Source organism: Vitis riparia, chromosome 2 (genome assembly GCF_004353265.1).
Source record: "Vitis riparia cultivar Riparia Gloire de Montpellier isolate 1030 chromosome 2, EGFV_Vit.rip_1.0, whole genome shotgun sequence".
Taxonomy (NCBI): Eukaryota; Viridiplantae; Streptophyta; class Magnoliopsida; order Vitales; family Vitaceae; genus Vitis; species Vitis riparia.
In genome coordinates, this window is record NC_048432.1 from 14,844,636 (window position 1) to 14,865,710 (window position 21,075).

At 33.1% G+C, this 21,075-nt stretch overlaps 2 protein-coding genes across 2 annotated transcripts; both read left to right on the forward strand.

Moving 5' to 3' along the window:
- Window positions 1-7,234: 7,234 nt before the first annotated feature.
- On the forward strand, window positions 7,235-9,393 carry LOC117928811 (protein ODORANT1). The gene is made up of 2 exons (XM_034848837.1): window positions 7,235-7,600; window positions 8,451-9,393. Exons 1-2 carry the CDS (start codon window positions 7,338-7,340, stop codon window positions 8,992-8,994), a joined length of 807 nt encoding a protein of 268 aa, XP_034704728.1. The 5' UTR covers window positions 7,235-7,337; the 3' UTR covers window positions 8,995-9,393.
- Window positions 9,394-15,417: 6,024 nt separating this feature from the next.
- Window positions 15,418-20,657, forward strand: LOC117927062. Its single transcript, XM_034846451.1, has 2 exons — window positions 15,418-15,582; window positions 19,790-20,657. The coding sequence occupies exon 2, from the start codon at window positions 19,816-19,818 to the stop codon at window positions 20,344-20,346; it is 531 nt and encodes a 176-aa protein (XP_034702342.1). The 5' UTR covers window positions 15,418-15,582; window positions 19,790-19,815; the 3' UTR covers window positions 20,347-20,657.
- The last annotated feature ends 418 nt before the right edge of the window (window positions 20,658-21,075 follow it).

Here is a 21,075-nt window from a genome sequence, read left to right on the forward strand (position 1 = left end):
CAAATCAAATTAATTATTTCCGATTCTTTTTGGAAGTTGAAGTGAAGTGATCATAAAAGATCAATACCTTGAGAATTTAAGCTTTTTGAAGGCTTAAGAAGACCTAAGACTTTTTGTAAGGTTGCTACTTGTTGATAAGCTTGAGTTAAATTTTTTGTCATGATTTCAATAAAAATCATTCTTCTTTCCAAGAAAAAAAAATGATTTTCAATAAAATCAGATGATTTCATGATTTTCAAAAAAAACTCTAACCCTAATTTTTTCTAAGTTTATGTTGAGGGGCTGTGTGAGAATGAATACATGTTATCAGAGGTTTCAAATCTTGATATGAGATTATTATTTATATACACTTTATAGTTCAAACCTTGATATAAGATCATCTTTACGTTTTATAGCGCAATCGGTTGAGATAAGGAGGATTTGGTTGAGTTGGTTGGGCTTTGATTGGTCAAGGTATAGTTTGCACACTCTCTCTTCTAGTAAATCATATGTTTAGCCAATTGATCAATCGAATCGATTGCTTAAGTCATCGAAGGCATGAATCCTACCATTCACCTATTAGTGCATTTAATAACTGGCTACTAGTAATTGATTTAACTGATTATTCAATTGATTGAACTTTTTTTGAGGTTTTTGGGGATTTTGAGCTAAAAATCTATAAATTAAAGTATTTAAAAACATTTTATGGATATAAGAGTTACTGCATTCAATTGAAAAACCAACTTTCTCTCTCATTTAAAGCTCTTACAAGTACTTCTATTTTAAAACTTGCTAATTTCTTAAGTCCATTTTCAAATCCTTACTAGTTTTCATTTGTGTTGTGAGCTTTACTTGCTATTAAAATTGGAGATTACATCTTTACTTTTCTTCATTTTTGTGAGAAGTTTTTTTAATCAAGGTGGATGGCTTGAAATATTTGTAAAGATTCATTGGAACATTGAAATTAAGTGTACAAATTGAAAACATGTGGTTCAAGCTTTGGAGCTAGTGGAATCCTTGTTCAGTTGAGAACTTGGGGAGAGTGAGTGTAGACAGTTTGACAAACCAATATAAAAGAATTTGCATTTGATTTTCTCAATATCTTATTTTTACTTTGTAATTCATTTTTTTTTCTCATCTTGCCATTAATCAAACTTTTCAAAAAAAAGACCGACAACCGACTCATTGCCTACTGGAGTATAATTAGATTGAATTAGTTTATGTTTACATCGACTATGAAAACATTTTATTATCTTATTTTTGTTATAGGTTAGGAAATGAAAATTTTATCCATCTTATCCCCTATCTGCAAATTATTAAATTATTTCTACAAAATAAATTACTTTCCTATATATTTAATTTATTTATTATTTAATAATAATTCGAGGTGTATATATTAGATGTACACCTTTTAGCTTTTAATATTAAATTTTATCTATTGATTTTTTTTTTTAGCATCTCTCTAATTATTATGATTCTCATGTAGCCTATGATCTCTTTTAGATTTAAATAATAAAAAATCCCAATTAAATATTCAAAGATAACGGAAAGCAAAAAATAAGTAACGGCACAATGTCACCTACTCAGGTGTCTGAAGCTTTCCTTTTTGTTTCTTTTATAAGGTCAAGCCGTTTCTTTGAAAGTACCTCTTTGGTACAACCTAGCAAAGCCTCAGTCTAAGAATGTCTGTGGCCGCCCCGGAGGTAGATCATCTAAGACTCCATTTGACCTTCATGTCCATACCTTCTCCTTCTCCGGTTGGCTGTTGCCACCAGCGACATCTCATCTTTCCAGATAAAAAAGAGTCAATATCATGCTCACTATGTCCAATCAGATTCCATGGACGAATTCCCTAATACCTATTCAGCTATTCTCCATAATTTTTTATTTTTTATTTTTAGGACAAGAATGGGAAGTTTTCAATTCCAGATTAAAGCTGGGGAAAAGTAAACAAAAGCATGATTCTCATTCACCGAGTATAAGCTCTGAAATCTTTTTCACTAACCCCACCTCCTTCTCCGCAATTATTTTTGGCTTTTTGGCCAAACAGTTTACATTGACATATTGCATCCAACTCAACCTTCACATGTATTTTTCTCACCAACCGCTATTTTCATCAGGCATTCATACAAGGCTTTCATGTCTCATCAGACAAAAAGAAACCATATTTAAGCTCCAGCCCAACCATCAAATATTTCTATCAAGGGAAAGTCCCGTCATAAGAGTCATAAGATCACTAATTACGCTGTTGATTATTCAAACCTTTCAATTCTTACAGATATTCTGACCTTGAATCAAGACCCCAATTGTTATGGTTCTTAGGTAAGTGATTAGACCCCTTTTGAGCGTGTGAATGACGACTACTATAGGGATTAAGCTTAGTACCACAGACCTTTGATCATCAGCTGGTTGAAACCTGAAAATCGCTTTCTCAGTTCAAAGCTAATTGGACCTTCACGACTAGAAAATGAAGTATAGGTTTCCAGCTAGCTACTTAATCACTTAGGCTTCTTTTAAATGTGGTGTTGATCAAATCCTTGATTCTTTGATTTAATGACGATTGCATTACCCACAAATTACGTCATTAGAGAGTATAATTAAGTTTGAAAGAGATAGCATTTAATTCATGTTTTGTGGAAAATAGTTGTTTCAACGTCTATGAAATCCAATTTGGTAGCTCGTGAGTCGCTTTTAAGGATGTGCTTGATGGTGTCTTAAGTCATAATTGTGCAATGTACTCTTTGGATGCCCACCATGGATACAAGTGGCAGCCTTTGCTGCCACCTTCCTCATACTCATAGCCTTTGAAACATCAAATATAGTTCCCACCCCCATGTATTATTAAACAGTACAGTAAAGATTTTTGTCTCAAATTTTTGTTCTATTAACTTCATCTTCCTTGAATTTTTCTAATAAACTCGGTATTCTGCCATGTTAACTGATTTAACAAATTCCATTCATTCAACATTGTGGTATTATTAATTGGGTTGAATATATCTTGGCAGATCATCTTATTAAACTGAAGTCTCTCTGATATGATGTTGGGTGCTTACAAACTAAGCAAACACCGATTTGGCCTTAATCAAAATGAAGTGTCATAATCACTTCTCCTGACCAGGTTTCGCCGACTTGGATTGATTTAAATAGTTCTATTTTCATGGAATATACTCTGAGGTGAACAGTCTATAATCCCAACTTTAAGGTTCCATACTTCACTGCACCAACCAGGTTGTTATTGAAGCAGTGACAACAATAAAAGCTTCAACGTTATGCTGAAAAAAGAAGGGAAAAAGAGAAGTGATCGTACAAAAGCGGAATTTCACCGATATGGAAGAAGTTAGGGCATTGGTCACTCTGGTGATCATGAACTCACAACTGCTGCTACCGCCATGGCTGACTGAGCCCCAACCAGACACATCCAACCTTGCAAGCAATGCAACCCCTTGGCTCCCTTTACTATACTAAGTATGACCTTCACTTGCGTATATCCTAAAAAACCCAACGCCATTAATAAATTATGTTTGTATTTTTTCGGACACACTGATTTCCACATGATCGATGTTGAGTTGATTGAATTTTCTGGGAGAGCTTGAGAGCACAGCAGGTGTAAGTTGATGGAGACCGACATTTACGACCCAAGTTTGTGAGTCACTTCCCTTTCCTTATGGGGAAAGTATGTGCCATCATAGATGTACATATTTGAGAGCACAGACCAGAGAAAAAAAATAAAATGTAACCAAGACTATTTGGTGTAGGAGTGTATTGCAAGGCAATTGATACATCTTTTTTTTTTTTTTTCCTTTGTTTTTTTATCTTTTTTCTCTGAAGAGATTAGGACATGGAGAGTCAATGGTTTGCATGATGACCACATTGATTTGTTTATAGTGTCGACATTGACCTTCACTGTATGTTAGTTGAAAATTGGATGAAGCACATTGAGAGTAGGATGTGAAATTTAATTGGAAATCATTGGGGAAGATTATTGGGGGACAGTCGTATAATACTCGGTTTCACACGGATTCTCCTCCGTCACTTGGTTTATGGATGCTGAAATTACTGATTAGTACCTCCTTCACCATTATTTGGTTGAAAATCTACAATGATTAAAGAAAATTTTAGAACCCTTTTTAATAATAGTACATTTAAATCAAGGCTTTTTAAAATAATTTTTTTTTTAATTATGTCATCAAATATCCCTCATGATTTCATAATAAATTTTTTCTTTTTCATCCTCCTTACTCCTAAAACCTTTTCTCTTTCATGATTCTGGTCCTTTCTTTGCTTCAATATTTCATTTAAAACTTGAATCAATCTTGACCATTTGATTTTAATTATATATATGAACTTGACCTAGATGGTTGAAAGATTTTCTTTTTTATCTTATCTAAGGTTTTGTTTGGTTCAAAAAATTTCAGAGAAAATAAGAAGAAAAAAAAATAGAAAAGAAAGAAAAAGTTAAAGGAAACAAAAAATACATTCAAAGTTAATAAATTATTTTTAAATATTTTTTTTCAACCTTACTTAACTTATTTTCCTTTATCATATAAAAATTAAGGTTATGTTTGGTTCGCAAAAAAATACTACGAAAAAAAAAATGTTAAGAAAAATGATTTTCTCATGTTTAACTTCATTATAGAAAATATAAAAGAAAATAAAATATAATTAAAATTAATTTAAAATTTATACATTTTTAAATTATCTAATTTTGCTATAATAGAGATAAATAAGTAAAATAAATTTGAAGAAACAAATAAAAATAATTTATTAAATTTAAACTTATTTTTTGATTTTTTTTCATTTTTTCTTTCTTTCTTTCTATTTTTCATTTTTATTTTAGTTTCTTTGTATTTTCTCTCAAATTTTTCAAAACTACACATAGCCTAAATAATTTTAAAATGTATAATTTTTTAATTAATTTTAATTATATTTGATTTTCTTTCATATTTTTTATAATTAAACCAAATATAAGAAAACCATTTTTACTTAACATTTTTTTTTCTTTCCTCAATAACATTTTTACTTAATATTATTTCTAGAACTCATAATAAGCCTTTAATTAAAAGGATATGTATACCACTAGTGTGAGATATGTCGGCATAATATAGTGCAATTGATTTTTCAAATATAATGGTGCGAAATTGCTGTAATGTTGCAATAACCAAGCCAGAAATCATTACTTCCAAGAAAACAATATATAAATAAATAAATAAATATATACCAAAAATCCTAAAACCTGAAAGGGTTAAAAAAATTAGGGTTTGGGTCATAGGTGAGAGCCTAATGACGTCCAACTGGAAGACAATTGGGGGAAAGGGTCCACATTCAATAACACGCACCTCGGCCAAGAGACCCAAGTCAAAAGCTCCAAAATTTTGGACTATCAACCACCCCAAATCCTACCTAATCTTACAGTTTATTATCTTGTCATTAATTTAACACAATAACTGTCCCAAAAGAAAGTCCATGCATCATATGACCACGGTGAGTCTGCGGAATCAACGTTCACCTATGACACGTGCCATGTGAGAACGTAGAGACTCCTGTTGCCTTGGGCCACTGAATGGAAGAATCCAGAAAGACGCAGAGGTGGCAGATGGCGTGGCCCAATTGGCAATGGAAGAATCCAAAGTGTGGTATAGGCGGCGAATGTGTGGCAAAATGAAATGCTGCGTCTGAATATTAACAAAGAACTTGGTGATAAAAATTGGTCAATGTGTATTTATGTATAATAAGACATGCACGCATTTGTAAGAGAGTGGGCAAAGTTGAAGTGTTGTAATGAACATATATGTTTAGTGGTGAGAAGCTCTCCAACGATGAAGAGGACCCCACAACGACTCTGTGAAGTTTGCTGTGTGGCTCCATCGATCGTCTTGTGTTTATTCAAAGTAATGTGGAAAAGGGAGGCGTATGAAGTGGGTGTTTCATTGTTTTTAAACCTAAGATGGATGGATTAGCAAGTCTCATCCTTGTCTCCACATAAGGAAAGGGATTTTCCTTCTTGTTCCCTTCTAACTTGTTGGTCAGAGGCTCGGATGGAGGGCGGAAGGAGATGTTCCGTACCCATCATGTAACCATGCTCTTCTCTGGATATGTTGCTCTTGTTGTAACGCGTAAAGGGACTTAACTGCTTGATTTATTATGAAATAAAAAATTTCAATCTTTTTACATTTGTCGGCAGTGCCTCAGAAAATGTCACAAAATATTTCATTTTTTATATCTAAAGCAAGAAAAAAGAAAAGGAAGATATGATTGAGACAATGCCAACAGCATCTCTATCATTCGTAGTGAAGCATTTTGAAGTTAGAAATTCATTAGAATATACTTTCTTCAATGCAGTATTCCTGTTCCTAACACCGTATTCAGGATGGGCAGTTTTTTTGGCTAAAGCCATTACATTTCCTTTTTTCCTGCCTTTTTGTTCTCCAATAATTTTGTGGCAGCCAATCACAGAGAGCAAAATCATTGTCCATTTGAAAATATCATCCTGCATGTCAGGGAATGCGAAGGAAGGTACAAGATGGTGGAATATTGTGATTGGCCTAGGTATCACAGGAATAGAAGGCAAAAAATAAAAAGAACAGTGGCGTTGAGGTAAATTTTCGGATTGGATGAGAATAAAAGGTTTGGAATCTAGTCTGTAGCCCAGAATGAGGTTTTCTCAATTTTCTTATGAATAATACTTAGATATCGTACCAGAGATATGACTTTATTATTAAAAAAAAAGGATAATTTTTTATTGTAGAATATTTAGGTTAGAGGAAATATAAAAACTTATGTTAATGTAATATGTGAAGAAACTAATGGGTCAAGCTATCATTTTAGATGGCTTGATGGGGTTTGATCAGATTGAAAGAAACCCCATCTAAGAGCTAGGGTCGACACATCGAAGGGTGGAGCTGGGTTGATTCAAAGAAAGAGCATACCAAAAAGCCACACAAGACACTTGGGTAAGTAGAATACGGACACGTAAACGTGGTGATGACGGAATGGATGATGGAATGGTTGAGTAAGAGTGCAATCACGGAGTGGATTGTGTAGGAAAATGGGAAGAAAAAAATTTGGATGGCTTAGATGTAGGCTGTGCCCTGGTGTCATTCATCATTCACTGTCACACATCTCATATATGGAGCTCAACACACACCAGACCGGTTGTTGCAGTTCCGAAGCTCCTTTCATTCACCAATGGTGGGGCCCTTTTTCATATAAAGCATTTATATATATACATGTCCGAAGGAGATTGTCTTAGTGGTGTGATCATATTGAGGACTTTTATATAAAGGTGGGTGTGGGGCTTTTGAGTCTTTACAAGTTGGTGTGGTGTTTTGAGAGTCTTGTTCTATTAGTGGGTATTAGTGATGGGAAGACAACCTTGCTGTGACAAGCTTGGGGTGAAGAAAGGGCCGTGGACGGCTGAGGAGGATAAAAAACTCATCAACTTCATTCTCACTAATGGCCAGTGCTGTTGGCGTGCTGTTCCTAAGCTTGCCGGACTCCGCCGCTGCGGCAAGAGTTGTCGTCTTCGCTGGACTAACTATCTCCGCCCGGACTTGAAGAGAGGCCTCCTCACTGAATCCGAAGAACAATTGGTTATTGATCTTCATGCCCGCCTCGGCAACAGGTTTATTGATCATCTCTCTCTTTTAGGGTTCCTCATTATATGTATTATCTTTAGAGTGACATGTAGCGCAATTTTTTTATTAACACAATTTGGTAAAGCCAGGAACAGCATTACTTTCCTGCATTAGGGTTGTGAATTTGGATTTTTTTTTTTCAAATATTAATTATTTGTAAGTGTTTGGTGCAGAGTTTTGAACAAACACGTGAAAAGAATGGGAAACCTTTCATTGGAAACCATACGTTGTTGTCTCCAATTTTGATCTTATCAATAATGTAGAAAGATGATGCACTATGAAGGAAAGTGGGTCTTTCCCAATTAAAACATTTGGACAAGCCCACCTAATGGTTTCCTTAAGTTGCTAACTATGGATAGTTGGAGTGACACCTAAATTTGAACAAACATTTTGTGACTGATTTTTTTTTTTTTTTGTTAATTTATTTACATTTAGGAAATGTGATGAACACACTTGGTAAAAAGTTTAAGCATTAGATTTTTACCGTAAAGTGAAGGCATGCATGATAGCCTTTTGAATTTGGTATAGTTTATGTTATTGATTATTCATTTGACACTTGTTTAATGTGCCATTATGATACATAGTCTTATTTTAAAAACGTTGTTCATTGGTTTAAGATATGAATGCTGCCTAAAGGATTGTAGCTGAGTTGATGTTTACTAGAGGACAATATTCTATATTCCAAGTGCTAAATCCATCTCTGCAAGCAAACATGCCCCATAAAGTTTGTTTGATGCGAAGTCATGAGTTTTCTTTTCTTATGGTAATGGGTTTTGATTTTTGGTCTCCTTTCGATTATATAATGATTTTGTGTTGTTTGTGGTCTTTAATTACTAGGTGGTCCAAGATTGCAGCTAGGTTGCCTGGAAGAACAGATAATGAGATTAAGAATCACTGGAACACCCACATCAAGAAAAAGCTTCTTAAGATGGGAATTGACCCAGTCACTCACGAGCCCTTCCACAAACAAGCTGCGGCTAAGGAGACTTCACCTCGGGCTGATCATTTGCCAGAAAATGACACCCATAATCTCCAGTTACCCGATCCCGACGGCATCATCAACTCTGATCAGGACAACTCCAGCTCATCACCACCCGAAAATTCATCCAGTACTGATGAGTCCCGCTTGCTAGACAGCGTTTGCAACGATGACTCACTGATGAATTGCTTGTGGGGTGATGAAATGCCACTAGTTGATGCTTCATGGAAGTTTCCCTCAGCCGGAGAGAACTTCAACAACATGGGGTTACCATCGTGGGATGACAGTTGTGCATGGTTACTCGACTGCCAGGATTTTGGCATTCATGATTTCGGTATCGATTGTTTTAATGACATCGAGGTAAACTCGTTGAATACATTAGAGATGGGGGACAAGCACTAGTATGCAGCATAGTGGACAAGAACACAAAAGGGAAAAAAAAAAAAAAGGTTCACACTTTATAGTGCGCATGTTACAAAGTACCATGTCTGGCCTCACTATAGATTCTCTGTGATTTTATGTATTATGTTATAGAAATATTCATGGATGCTCCAAGTTTTCAAAAAAAAAAGTTCTAAGAGGTTTTCACCAACCAAATCGAAGAATGTTACTAAACTCGAATCATTTGAAGGAGATAAAGAAACCCCAATGCTTAAAGTTGTGTAATCTTATGTAAACGATAGGGACATGCACATTGGGCATAATTGTATACTTAAGTGTTAGGTGGTATTGTGAATATGAAAACCTTTTGTATATAGTGTATTTATTATGTTGGAAATAAGGAAGAAAAGGTTATTTTGATGTGGTTTTTATAAATATTGATGATCCAATTGTTGCATGCCGTCTCTTCTGTCTTCTCTTGTTTTCACCCAGAAAGGAAAAAATATGAAGTAAAGATGGAGTCTGTGGAATCATGACTCAACAGATTGTTGAACTTCACTTTGATCATTAAACTAGAGGAAGGGCGGCTGAAGGCCTTGTTTTTGGGTTTTTTCGCAGGTAAATCATACCACGCTGTTACTCCACAATGGTTATGATGATGCTATTTTACATTTTTAGCATATTTAAATGGTATGTATTTTAGATACGTCCAATACCGATTCAACACACCGAGACCAATATGCCTCGGGACCTCAACCACGACTTTAAACCATGATTGTTAGTTCATGAGGTAGCTCAATTGGCTCACCCCATAACCTTTCTTTCATAATATTTTCTTTGGCCTTCCTCCTTTCATTGTTATAATTTGCCTAATAAAACTCTGTAAATAGCTAGAATGACTCGGTACCAGTATTCACAGGTTCAACCAAGCAGAATTCAGAAGAAAAGATCGAAACATTTCTTGTTTGACTAAAGCATACATATTTTCGAATTTTGACATTTTGAAAGAGATTTTTTTTTCCTTGGATCATTGATAATTATCACCCTACCCTCCCTTGCATATTTTGTATTCATTTAGTACAAAAGATTGGAAGCTTTCACTCGTCTGAGTGCCATAAGATTAATTGATTATCGCCAGGAAGTACGATGCCCAATGTAATCCACAGTGTCACCGTCACTTGGATTAACTTTATGGTATTGTGCTGCAACATATATAAATTAATATTGAGCCATTATCCAGTACTGGATAGAATATAGATATAAGATAATATTCCAGAGGAATCTTGATATGGTCCTATCCCCCGCTCCCCCTGCTAGCTAGTGCTACTGTTAGCTGTATAATATTCCTCATAATTTAAGCCTACTGATGAAACTCGAATGCACACGCACATTCCATTGAAGTCTCTTCTTTTAAGAACTTGTCACCTTGTCATCATTCAAGAGATCTCCGGAAAAAAAATGCACTTAAGCAGGCTGTCTCAGCACTAAATTAATTGCACTTTAAGCAACCATCTCAATCATGTCATCTCCCATCATCCTGATATGTCCATTGGCTTTAGTTCTTAGTGGTGCTAATGATAAGATTCTGAAACCATTGTCACCCTGACTTCTTCTAAACCCTAAGTCTCAAAGCAATGGCTTAATTCCGGATGTGTTTGGGTCATGAAATCATTTGCCTCTACCTAAACTGTTTCATTGCTTTGTTTTTAATGGTAGTGGGAAACGCAAACTAGCACAGATCAAACTCGATCACTGTGATGTATGCTTAAGATCAGGAAGACATAAAAGAAAAGGACATTATGAATTATTTATATATATATATCTCCATGTTTGACCCCCTATGTTTTAAACATGTGTTATCCTCTGCTAGTTGTTGAATTAATAAATGGAGGCATGGAACCATTTGTCAATGTGAACAAGATTAATGGAGAAGCTTTATTGTCAATGCTTACATTTAAGAATGGATTTAAGTCCATTGGATGATCAACACATTGTCTTGATTATATCGTGGCTCTGATTATTATATATAGGATAAACCCTAGAATTCAACACAAGTGATTTTCAAGATGAAGAGGTTGATGAAGAGCTGCTTTCAAATATCTCCTTTACTTCAGTAATTTAAGACCTCTCTACCAGAAAGAAAGGTGACGATGGTTTAGATGTTGATGACATGATTTAAAAAAAGAAAAGCTTCACAATTTTTCCAAGTAAAAGCAAAAATCATGCCAAAAGGATCATTATCCAACTCAGATGTTTTAATTTGAAAAGCATTGTGAGCCATGAATTCCTGTGACCTCTAAAACATTGATAGGAAAAGAAATGACTCGATAGAGTTGGGGGGACACCCTTTTGAGTTACATTTCCTTTAGAAAAGGAGGGGAAGGAGATGGCCCATGTAGCTGAATAGAATAGCAATTGAGAAGATTAATAGGGGGTGTGTGGATGGAAAGTGTGGAAAGTAGGAATAGGGGATGAGGGAGACCCTGCACCTAAGGGTGCCTCAGTCGCGCGTGGTGGCTGACCTGGCCTCTAAAAGAGGGGATCCCACTCAGTGGAATTTGTAATCATTCTGGTACTGCCTTTGTGTGATCTTCAATTCAAATGGGTGTTACATATTTTTGAAGAACAATTTTTCCTGGGAAACCCATATTGTCAACGAAGGAAAAGCTGCATACCTTCTTCTGTGTGAACGTGCCATTGAGTAAAAGTCCCTGGGCTCCCCCAGTCTGGGACTTCTTACTTTTGTGCAGTTTGTGCTCTGGAAATTCAAGGTGCAGGAGCCAAGTACAAAGCTAATGGGATTTTCTGAGTTTATTTCTCCGATTTATTTCGGGGGCGGGAATATTAAAAAGGAAATTAAAATTACGATAAAAATAGATTTTATTTTTTTAAGACAATATTTTATTTCCCAATTTTTACATATTATTTCAAATTTATTTTAACTAATTTATATAAAAGTCAAATAATTTAAAACTATTAATTGTGCTAGAGATATAGGAAAATTAAGACATTTATTTAAGGTACATCACATAAAACAAAATTATAAAATTTATCTATAATAATTGTTATATAATACATTTTTATAAATAAATCAAGACTCAAAATTGAATAAAATTTATTTTATTATTCTAAAGAGATAAAATCTAAAAAAAAAAAATTATTTAAATGTAATTTTTGTCAAACATGATTCAAATATTTTTATTTATTTTTTCAAAATAACCCTTTTATATATATATATATATATATATATATATATATTTATATTTTACCTATTAATATTAGAAGATATCTTTCCACTTTAGTTTTAAAGAATACTAGGAAGAGGGAACAAACCCTACAATCCACAGCAAAACCTGCAAAACAACTTCACTAGAAGAAACAAGTTGAACTAAAATTATGGGATTTAATTCCTCATGTAGGATTTGTGGTAGTTGCATGACTACTTGAACCAGCAAAGCGGCAATTTTGATCATCAAATATGAGACTTGCTACAACAAATGAAGCCTTATCTAGAGATAATGAGAAGTGAAGCAATCCTCCCATCAGAGATAATGGTATGCCATGCTTCTTTTGCTTACCTACTTGATTAGGTAAGTATCATAACACAGCTTTTAAAGACTCAAGGCTCTTATGTGATAGGCCATCCAATGCCAAAAACAGATGTGATGAAGAAAAAAGCACATCCTGAGGGAAAATATCCCTAAGATTTTGTTGAAAAATCACATCTAAAGAAAATAAAAGTGATAAATCTTAGATTTTTAGGAGTTATATATCGATAATTTATTAACTTTAAACCTATTTTTTATTTTATTTTCTTTTATATATATATATATATATATATATATATATATATATATATATATATATATATATATATATATTATTTTCTTTCCCTCAAATTTCTCAAAAACCAAACATAACCCTAATCTTTCTTTATTTCTATGGATGATGGGGGGTGCATCACCCCGGATGCAGAAAAATAAAAATAAAAATAAAGATGAATAAAATTGGAGAAATATAAAACTATACAAGCATTTTAAGAATTTATATAAATATATTAAATATAAGCAAGAAAGATAAAAAGGTTTGTATTAATCAATGATTTTATGTTAAGAGTCAAAATCAATAATGTATTTAGGATTATTTAGTATTAAAATTATAACAAAAAATCATTTTAGTGGTTATTATTAAATGGATTTTTTTTTTTACATATTTAACATTAAAATTTACAATTGGCATTATTAAATTAATGGTAAATTTAATTTTAGTCATTGGAGTTAATATAAAAGGATGGGTAGAAAACTAGTTAATATTTTAGAATATAAAGAAATATAATTAAATAATATTTTAATTTTATAAATTTTTTTTTATAAGTGTTTGATAAAACTTAATACTTAATGACTTAAGATGACTTTAAATTAAATTATATTTAGTTATTGATTTAAAATTTATTACCAAGTATCATTTTGCATAATTTCCTGTTTTTTATTTTTAAAAACAAAAACTTCTTTGTGAAAATAGAATATGTTGTGCAAAAAGTATAGAATTGATTTTATTTTTATAAATTTTAAAATTTGAAGGGGTAAAATTTTTTTGATGTATTAATTTAAACAGATTTTAAAGCTATTACTTTTTTCAAGCTATTACATTTAAGTAATTTTAAAATTTAAATTATAATATTAAATTATTTTATTAAACATATTTAATAGACTTAATATCCCATAATTTTACTAAGCATGTATACCTAACATAGTTAAGTTATTAAGTTAAAATACTATCTAATAGGGCATTTGACAAAATTTAGTGCTTAATGTTTTATGACTTCAAATAACTTTACATTAAATTATGCTTAAGTTATTAATTGATATCAAATTATTAAATCGATTTGTTAAAGTATTTTTTTTATCTTAAGTTACGTTATTTTACCAAACATATTAAAAACTTAAATTTGGTCATTAAATTATCTTAATTTGATTTATCAACCGTCCTTTTAGCATTTTATATTTTAATGACTTAAAGATGATTTTTAAGTTAAATTATTTTTAAATCATTAAATCATATTAAGTCATTAAGTTGATTTTCAAAAATCCTCCAAATATGGATATAATAATTGAAATGCTTGCTCCAGGCAAGTAGCAAGACGTCATATCAAGCACTACATGGTCTTTGACCACCCTTTGCTAAAGTTATTAATTGATATCAAATTGTTAGATTGATTTGTTAAAGTTTTTTTTTTTTTTTTTTTTTTTTACCTTAAGTTACGTTATTTTACCAAACATATTAAAAACTTAAATTTGGTCATTAAATTATCTTAATTTGATTTATCAATTGTCCTTTTAGCATTTAATATTTTAATGACTTAAAAGATGATTTTTAAGTTAAATTATTTTTAAATCATTAAATCATATTAAGTCATTAAATTGATTTTCAAAAATCCTCCAAATATGGATATAATAATTGAAATGCTTGCTCTATAGGCAAGTAGCAAAACGCCATATCAAGCACTACATGATCTTCGACCACCCTTTGCCATTTTTTGCTAGTTCATGCATGTTTGGTTGGTTACGAATCACATTAAAAAATAGGAATCAAGCGCTTCAATTGGTAAACTTAAGCTCTGAAATCATTTCAATGATAAGAGCCATTAAGGTTATGTGCAGTTCTTGGAAAATGTGACTGAAAAAATAGAGAGGAAAAAAGAAAATAAAAAATAGAATTAAAATTAATAAATTATTTTTGTATGCTACTTCAAATCACTTATTTAAAAGCGTATAAAATTTTAAATAATTTTAATTATATTTGATTTTTTCTTCGTATTTTCTATATTGAAAAAAAACATAAAAAAACCATTTTCTTTAAATTTTTTTCTTGTCATATTATTTTTCGGGAACCAAACACAACCTAAGTGTTAAAAAGAATGGATATTGGCAATAAATTTAAGAAATTTGATACTATTATATAATTACTTTGGAATTAAGATAATAAGAATAGTAAAATGTGAATAAAATTTTCTTACATATAAATATAATATTATAAGAATTATTATTTATACAAAATATAAAGAGGCTAAAATGAGTGTATTGGTCTTGTCAATAAAATGATATAATTTAATCTATTATTAATTTAAATCATTTTGATGTATAATTAATTAGTTAATTATAAAATTAATATATTAATGAATATAGACTAATATAAATTTTAAAAATTAAATTATTTATCAAAAATTTGAAATCCGAAACCAATTTAAACATGATTAAATTGAGTATGGATTGAAAATCTAAAATAAATTAAGTAGGGGTTGAAGTTGAGTTAGCTTTCATTCAGATCAAACTATGTGGGCAGTAAAATTTGATCGAGAGATATTGGGCCCGCCCATGCCCAGCCCATTATTACCCGACTGAACTCCGTAGGCCCAAGCTCTGTTTACACAAAGGCGTCCTATGATTCCTATCGTCCCTTCTCCAAACGCTGCGTTTCGGGCGATATCTGAGTTGAGGGGATCCGATAACTGTTTGCAGAGAAGCATTCAATCTCTCGCTTGTCGGTACGCAAAAACGGTCAATTGTCACTTCTCCAAAGGCTGCGTTTCGATCGATCTCTGAGTTCAAGGTACTGTTACGATCTCTACTCCCAATTCATTCAATCAGCTTCTCCGTTGGATACAATCGAAATAATGAGAAAATGCAAGAAAATTTAGCCATCTAGGGTTAGAGAATACAGAAGATTTCACTTTACCTAAAACTGATAAGACTCTTTGGCTTAGTTGATCTGAGTTTTTAAATTTTAAATTTTTTATTGTTGGATTTTTGGAAGCAAAGAAAGTGAGAGAGAAAACAAAGAAATCAAAATGTGGTTTTGTTTTATTTTTCTTGGTAACCAAACAGAGGGTCGGATTTCACTCTGAGTGCTTTATAAGTTGGATATGCTATTGCTGGAAGTTTTCGACTCTAGGGTTTGTCTTTGAACAGCTGTGGAACTAATTGCCAGTCTGGATTACGGCTAAATTTTTGTTAGATTAACGGTATTTGCTAAGTGGAAATGTGTTCTTGTATAAAAATAGATAGTTTTCTTGGATGAAAATAGATTTAGTTTAGATGCCAAGAAAATATGAAAAAAGCAATTAAAATTTTGAATTGAAAAATTTTCACCAACAATGATTTGAATCATAAAATTTTCATCAATGATGATTCAGAATGCAGAAAAAATGCCACTTTACAGTCTTTACTTAAAATTCAAAGTACGAAGGGCCTTTTCCTTTTTTCTTTTTTGGAAGTAAAAGATGAGAAATAAGTTGTCTTTTATTACTCTATTTGTGTGGAAACCAAATAGAGGGCTAGGGTTTCTCTTTGAATGCTTTTAACCTGTCAATGCTATTGTTGACAATTTGAATTCTAGGATTTCATTCTTGTTCACAGGTCAAGCTAGTATTTCTATATAAGTAATTATCTAGGAACATTATCTTGTACAATTATATATAAAAAAGATTTGGATGGAATAAACATTCTCTAGTTTTACCATGGAAACATAAACGGTACCTGCTATGCTATGGATGAATCCCAATGTAAATGAAGCCTTTGGAAGAAAAGGAAGAGCAGCCCAAAAAAAAAAAAGTAAAAATAAAAACGCTAATCTTAGAAAAAAGAATAACAAGGTGAATTTATTAATGATTGTTATAGTTATATAATAAAGATGTGAAATATGCTTATCAAAAAAATAATAAAGATGTGAAATATAAGGGGAAATAAGTGATATAATAGGAGTGCTTTGGGAAGAAAAAGGTCTACAAAGTCTTTGTACAATTGATTTGCCATTTCCAATGATTTAGTGAATGGTATAAACCTAGATACAATTGATTTGCAAAGGAATTTGGTCAATCTACCCAAGCAGTTGGGATTTAGGGCTTTGTTAAGTTGTGATTATTGTTTCATATTGTTATAATCAAGTATGTGTTTGAATGTTCAGTGAGAATTTGATCACTCTTGCGTTTTACATAAAAGTTTGCGGAAGAAATTCATGATCCAAAAATTGAAGCCATGGCCACAACTATGTATGGAATCTATTGCTGGATTCATAATATGACGCATATCTCATCTCATATAATGATAGCCAACACTTTTTGTAATGGCCCCTGCTCATGAGGATGGATTTGCAAATAAAACAATATATAAAACACAATGGAGCAATTCATTTTCCACCAGACCTTTAAGCATGTCTTGAATGTATAAAACTTGTTTAGTATTATCAGATTTTATTAATAATAATGAGAAAGTTAACAATGAAGGATCAGATATCTGTTGAGAAAGTAACAATAGGGAAAATAGAAACTAAAATCCATCCAAGAAAACCTGCAAGACCTATAAATAAAAGCCTAAGTCTCTTAAAAAGATCTCTATAGATCTAACACCCCCTTTGCCAAACAATCAAGTGCCTAGTTAGCCTATTTAGAACTCTAAATAAAGAAGGAACAATGTCTTTGCAAAAGTATGAATTCTTCTCATGTATTGAACAAATTGTTGTTTTCCTGAACATTTTTTTTTTCTGGTAGATCCATGGCATGGTGACTGGCAAGTCCTCTTTGACAAGAATGTTCCTGATTGCAAACCTTACACCTTCTTTAAATCTTTTGAGTGGGCTAGAAGCTCAACATTAATATTGATCCTTTTAGTGACCTGTTTGGAAAAGACCCACTATATCTTTCTTCTGCATTCTCTAATAATGCATCCAATTCCAGTGGAGATGGATACCCCAGAGCACATTGATCAAATTTAACTTGAATTTAAAGGTAGGTTTATTAGCCAAGGATTGAACCCTATCACAAAAATGTTAAAAAAAGAAGAATATATATATATATATATAGAGAGAGAGAGAGAGAGAGAGAGAGAGCACCTAATTCCAGTGGAGATTGATACCCCAGAGGATCCCGACTATTCATTTTCTTTTCCAGTGAGGTTAGGGTGGTTGGGCTCCACTGTTGTTTTTGGCAGCAGACGAAAGATGGGAGTTTCTTGTTTAGGTCTTTTATCAGGACTTTGAAAGGGGAGAGGGGAGTAGGGGGTTGGGGTGTTGTTGGGTATGTTTTTCCATGGAACAAGATCTGATGCAGTGTTTCTAGCAATGTGTCTTCCCTTTCATGGACTTCAGCTTTGAGAGAGGCCTTTTATTTATTTCAATGATAGTTGAGCATATAGAGGGAGAATACTTGCTAACTGGTGCTATTTGTAAACATGGAGAGGAGATGGTATATCACTGTAGTGGTGCTCCATCCTTTTTATGGTTGTGGGAGTTATCAAAATTTGGAATAAAAGAGAAAAGAAAAAGGATTTTTTTTTTTTTTTTAATAAAAGATATGTTAATTTTTTGCTTCTAATCGACTTCTAATTGATTATACACACCCACACCCACACTCTCATCTGACACCCCCACCCATATGGATGTAACATAGCTTAGAATGGTGTCAAGAATGTAATAGAACTTTTTAGAGGACAACATGGGGTTTTGTGAGGGAGACAAGAAGGGGATTTTGGAAGGTACTCTCTCTATGGTTGGTATAGACTGTGCAGGAAAAAAGGACCAGGGTAATTTTTGAATAGATAACTCTACCAAACATTGAAGCATAAACCTACATTTTTATCATTTTTTTTTTGTCTCCATGGTCTTGGAGTATTGGTTTATGTGAATCTAGTTCCTTTGGTTATCCTTTTTTATTTTTTTATTTTTGGTAGGAAAAAAAAAGGAAAAAAAAATGATTATATAATATGTGAAAAGGGCTGAAAGAAATAGTGCACCAAAGTAAACCAGATGTATATGCATCAGGCACCAAAAGACATATCCTAGTTCCTTGATTAACTATGCTGGTGATATGAATTCTATGGGTCAGATTTTTGTATTTTTTCTTTTCTCTTAATTCATCCCTGTATATTGCACATATGTTTGGGATGTTCCTCCTTTTGTTATCTTTAGCTACTCTTTCTTTCTTACACTACCACAGACTAAATGACTTCTTTAACTTTCATGCACTCACTAAGAAACCCTAAACCTCTCTGTTTATGAAAGTCTACAATTTCTGGAATTCCTATACCTTTTCCACAATCCTTCCTTGAAAAATCAGTGCATTTATTTGAATGCCAGTTTTTATTTTATTTTATTTTTTCTGTAAACAGAAAGCAAAATAATCCATATATTATAAAGAATAAATTGGTTGGGTGAACTGGGTAGATGTACACCTGATACCTGATGAATACTCTCTCATTGTTAGTGAGTTTTGTGTGAGCATGCACATATATATCTTCAGCTTCTCCATGCCGAGTCCTTTGTATGTGGAGGTTCTCTCCTTCAGCAGTCGTTGTCAAGTGAAAGACAATGATATATGATTCCCCTGACTTTAAGAGGCTTGCAAAATATGCTGGCTTTACTGATATAACTGGTATTGAAGTCATTTCAGTTGTTTGATCTATGAAGTTATTAGGATATGAGTTTGCTTTGATGAAGGCCCTCCTGTTTGTCTATCTGTCTATCTACCTTTCTGTGAGTTTGTGGTTGTCTTAATGTTATGTGTGACAGCAGTGGTCCATGTGTTGTTTTGATCCCTGACTCCTTGAGCATAAAACAGTGCCTTGGGGAAATCTCTATGTGTTTGTCTTAATGTTGTGTGACATCAGTGGTCAGTGTGTTGTTTTGGTCTCTAATCACAATAACACCCTCAGAAAATTAGTGGAGATCTAGGATTGCAATACAGGATCACTTCATACCTGATGCCCTCTATGGTGGTACTTAGTTATTTCTGACCCCGCTAAATAACCTCCATTAATGTTTTCAGGTAATTGTCTGGGCTGTTGCTATACTATGGGTGAACCATTTACAATCCAGATTAGTAGCAAGCTAATCAATCAACTTGCTGATGGTGGTGAAAAGTTGAAGAAGAAAACCAAGAAACCTAGACAGAAGTTACCAGGAGGCCGTCTACAGTCCCAAACTAAGGTATCTGAAAAGCAGGTTTTTGATGGTTCTGAAACACGTAAGGGAACTGCTGCTGCAGGATGGCCACCTCAATCTCTATTATACATGCCAGTGTCCACTCCACAACCTGCAATTAGGGAGTTGGATGCAATTCGATCTGTCCTTCAAGATAGTGAGAGGGTTTTGGAAAGGTTGAAGACGCAGGAGGAGCATATGGTGCAGGAAGTAATGCAGAGAGCCAAGGATCTCCATGATAAGGAGTTCAAGCTTCCATACCAGAAGCCAATACCCTGTTTAGCTGAGAGAGATGCTTGCTTGGAATGCTACAAGGAAAATGTGAATGATGCCCTGAAGTGTGCCAATGTGGTAAGAAGTTTTGCAGATTGTGCCCGCAGAGCTAGGCAGCAAGTTAATTGATCGGAATAGTAGGCTGCTCTAAAGCAAAATTTTCTAGTCATATATACATGGAAGCTGGCCAATGCTGAGTTGAAGTCAACCTTGTTTTTTTGCGGTTCAAATAAGCCAAACCCTAATTGTTGTCCCCATTCTTGGGTTGCATACTATATACTTGTATTGTCATTTTTGATTGATGTACCTTTTTGCTTCTGTACGCCTGTTCATGGGTGTAAGGTCACACCCGGTCCCTACCAATTGAATTTTCAGAACTTGAACTTCATCTGCTCTTTCGTTACTGGATGTCAAAAGGGGGCTTCATTACACGTCTTTTAATATTTATAACCTAATAACCCAGTTAATAATTTCATGCATGATAACCTTCAAATTACTGGTATTTTTCATTTTTCAGTCTAATTCCCTACGCAGTCGAAGTGTTTTACCTCTGCCGTTATGCTGTAAATTCTTGTTTTAGACATTTGTCGTCATTCCAGGAATAGAATTTCGATTTATGCACGATAGTATCTGACATCAATTTCTTTGAAGTATGAAAGATGTACAAGTGAAAGTCACCATTTTGTTTTGGGATAGAATTCCCTTTGGACTCTTCCGTTCATTCTAGTATAAAAATTTTGAATCCATCTTTGCATAATCATCCTTGAGAATAAGGACAGAAGCTAGCTAATTGCAGATATGGGACATTGACGATTAGTGGGTGTGAAAGGGCACTAGTCTTTTTAATAATGCCAAATG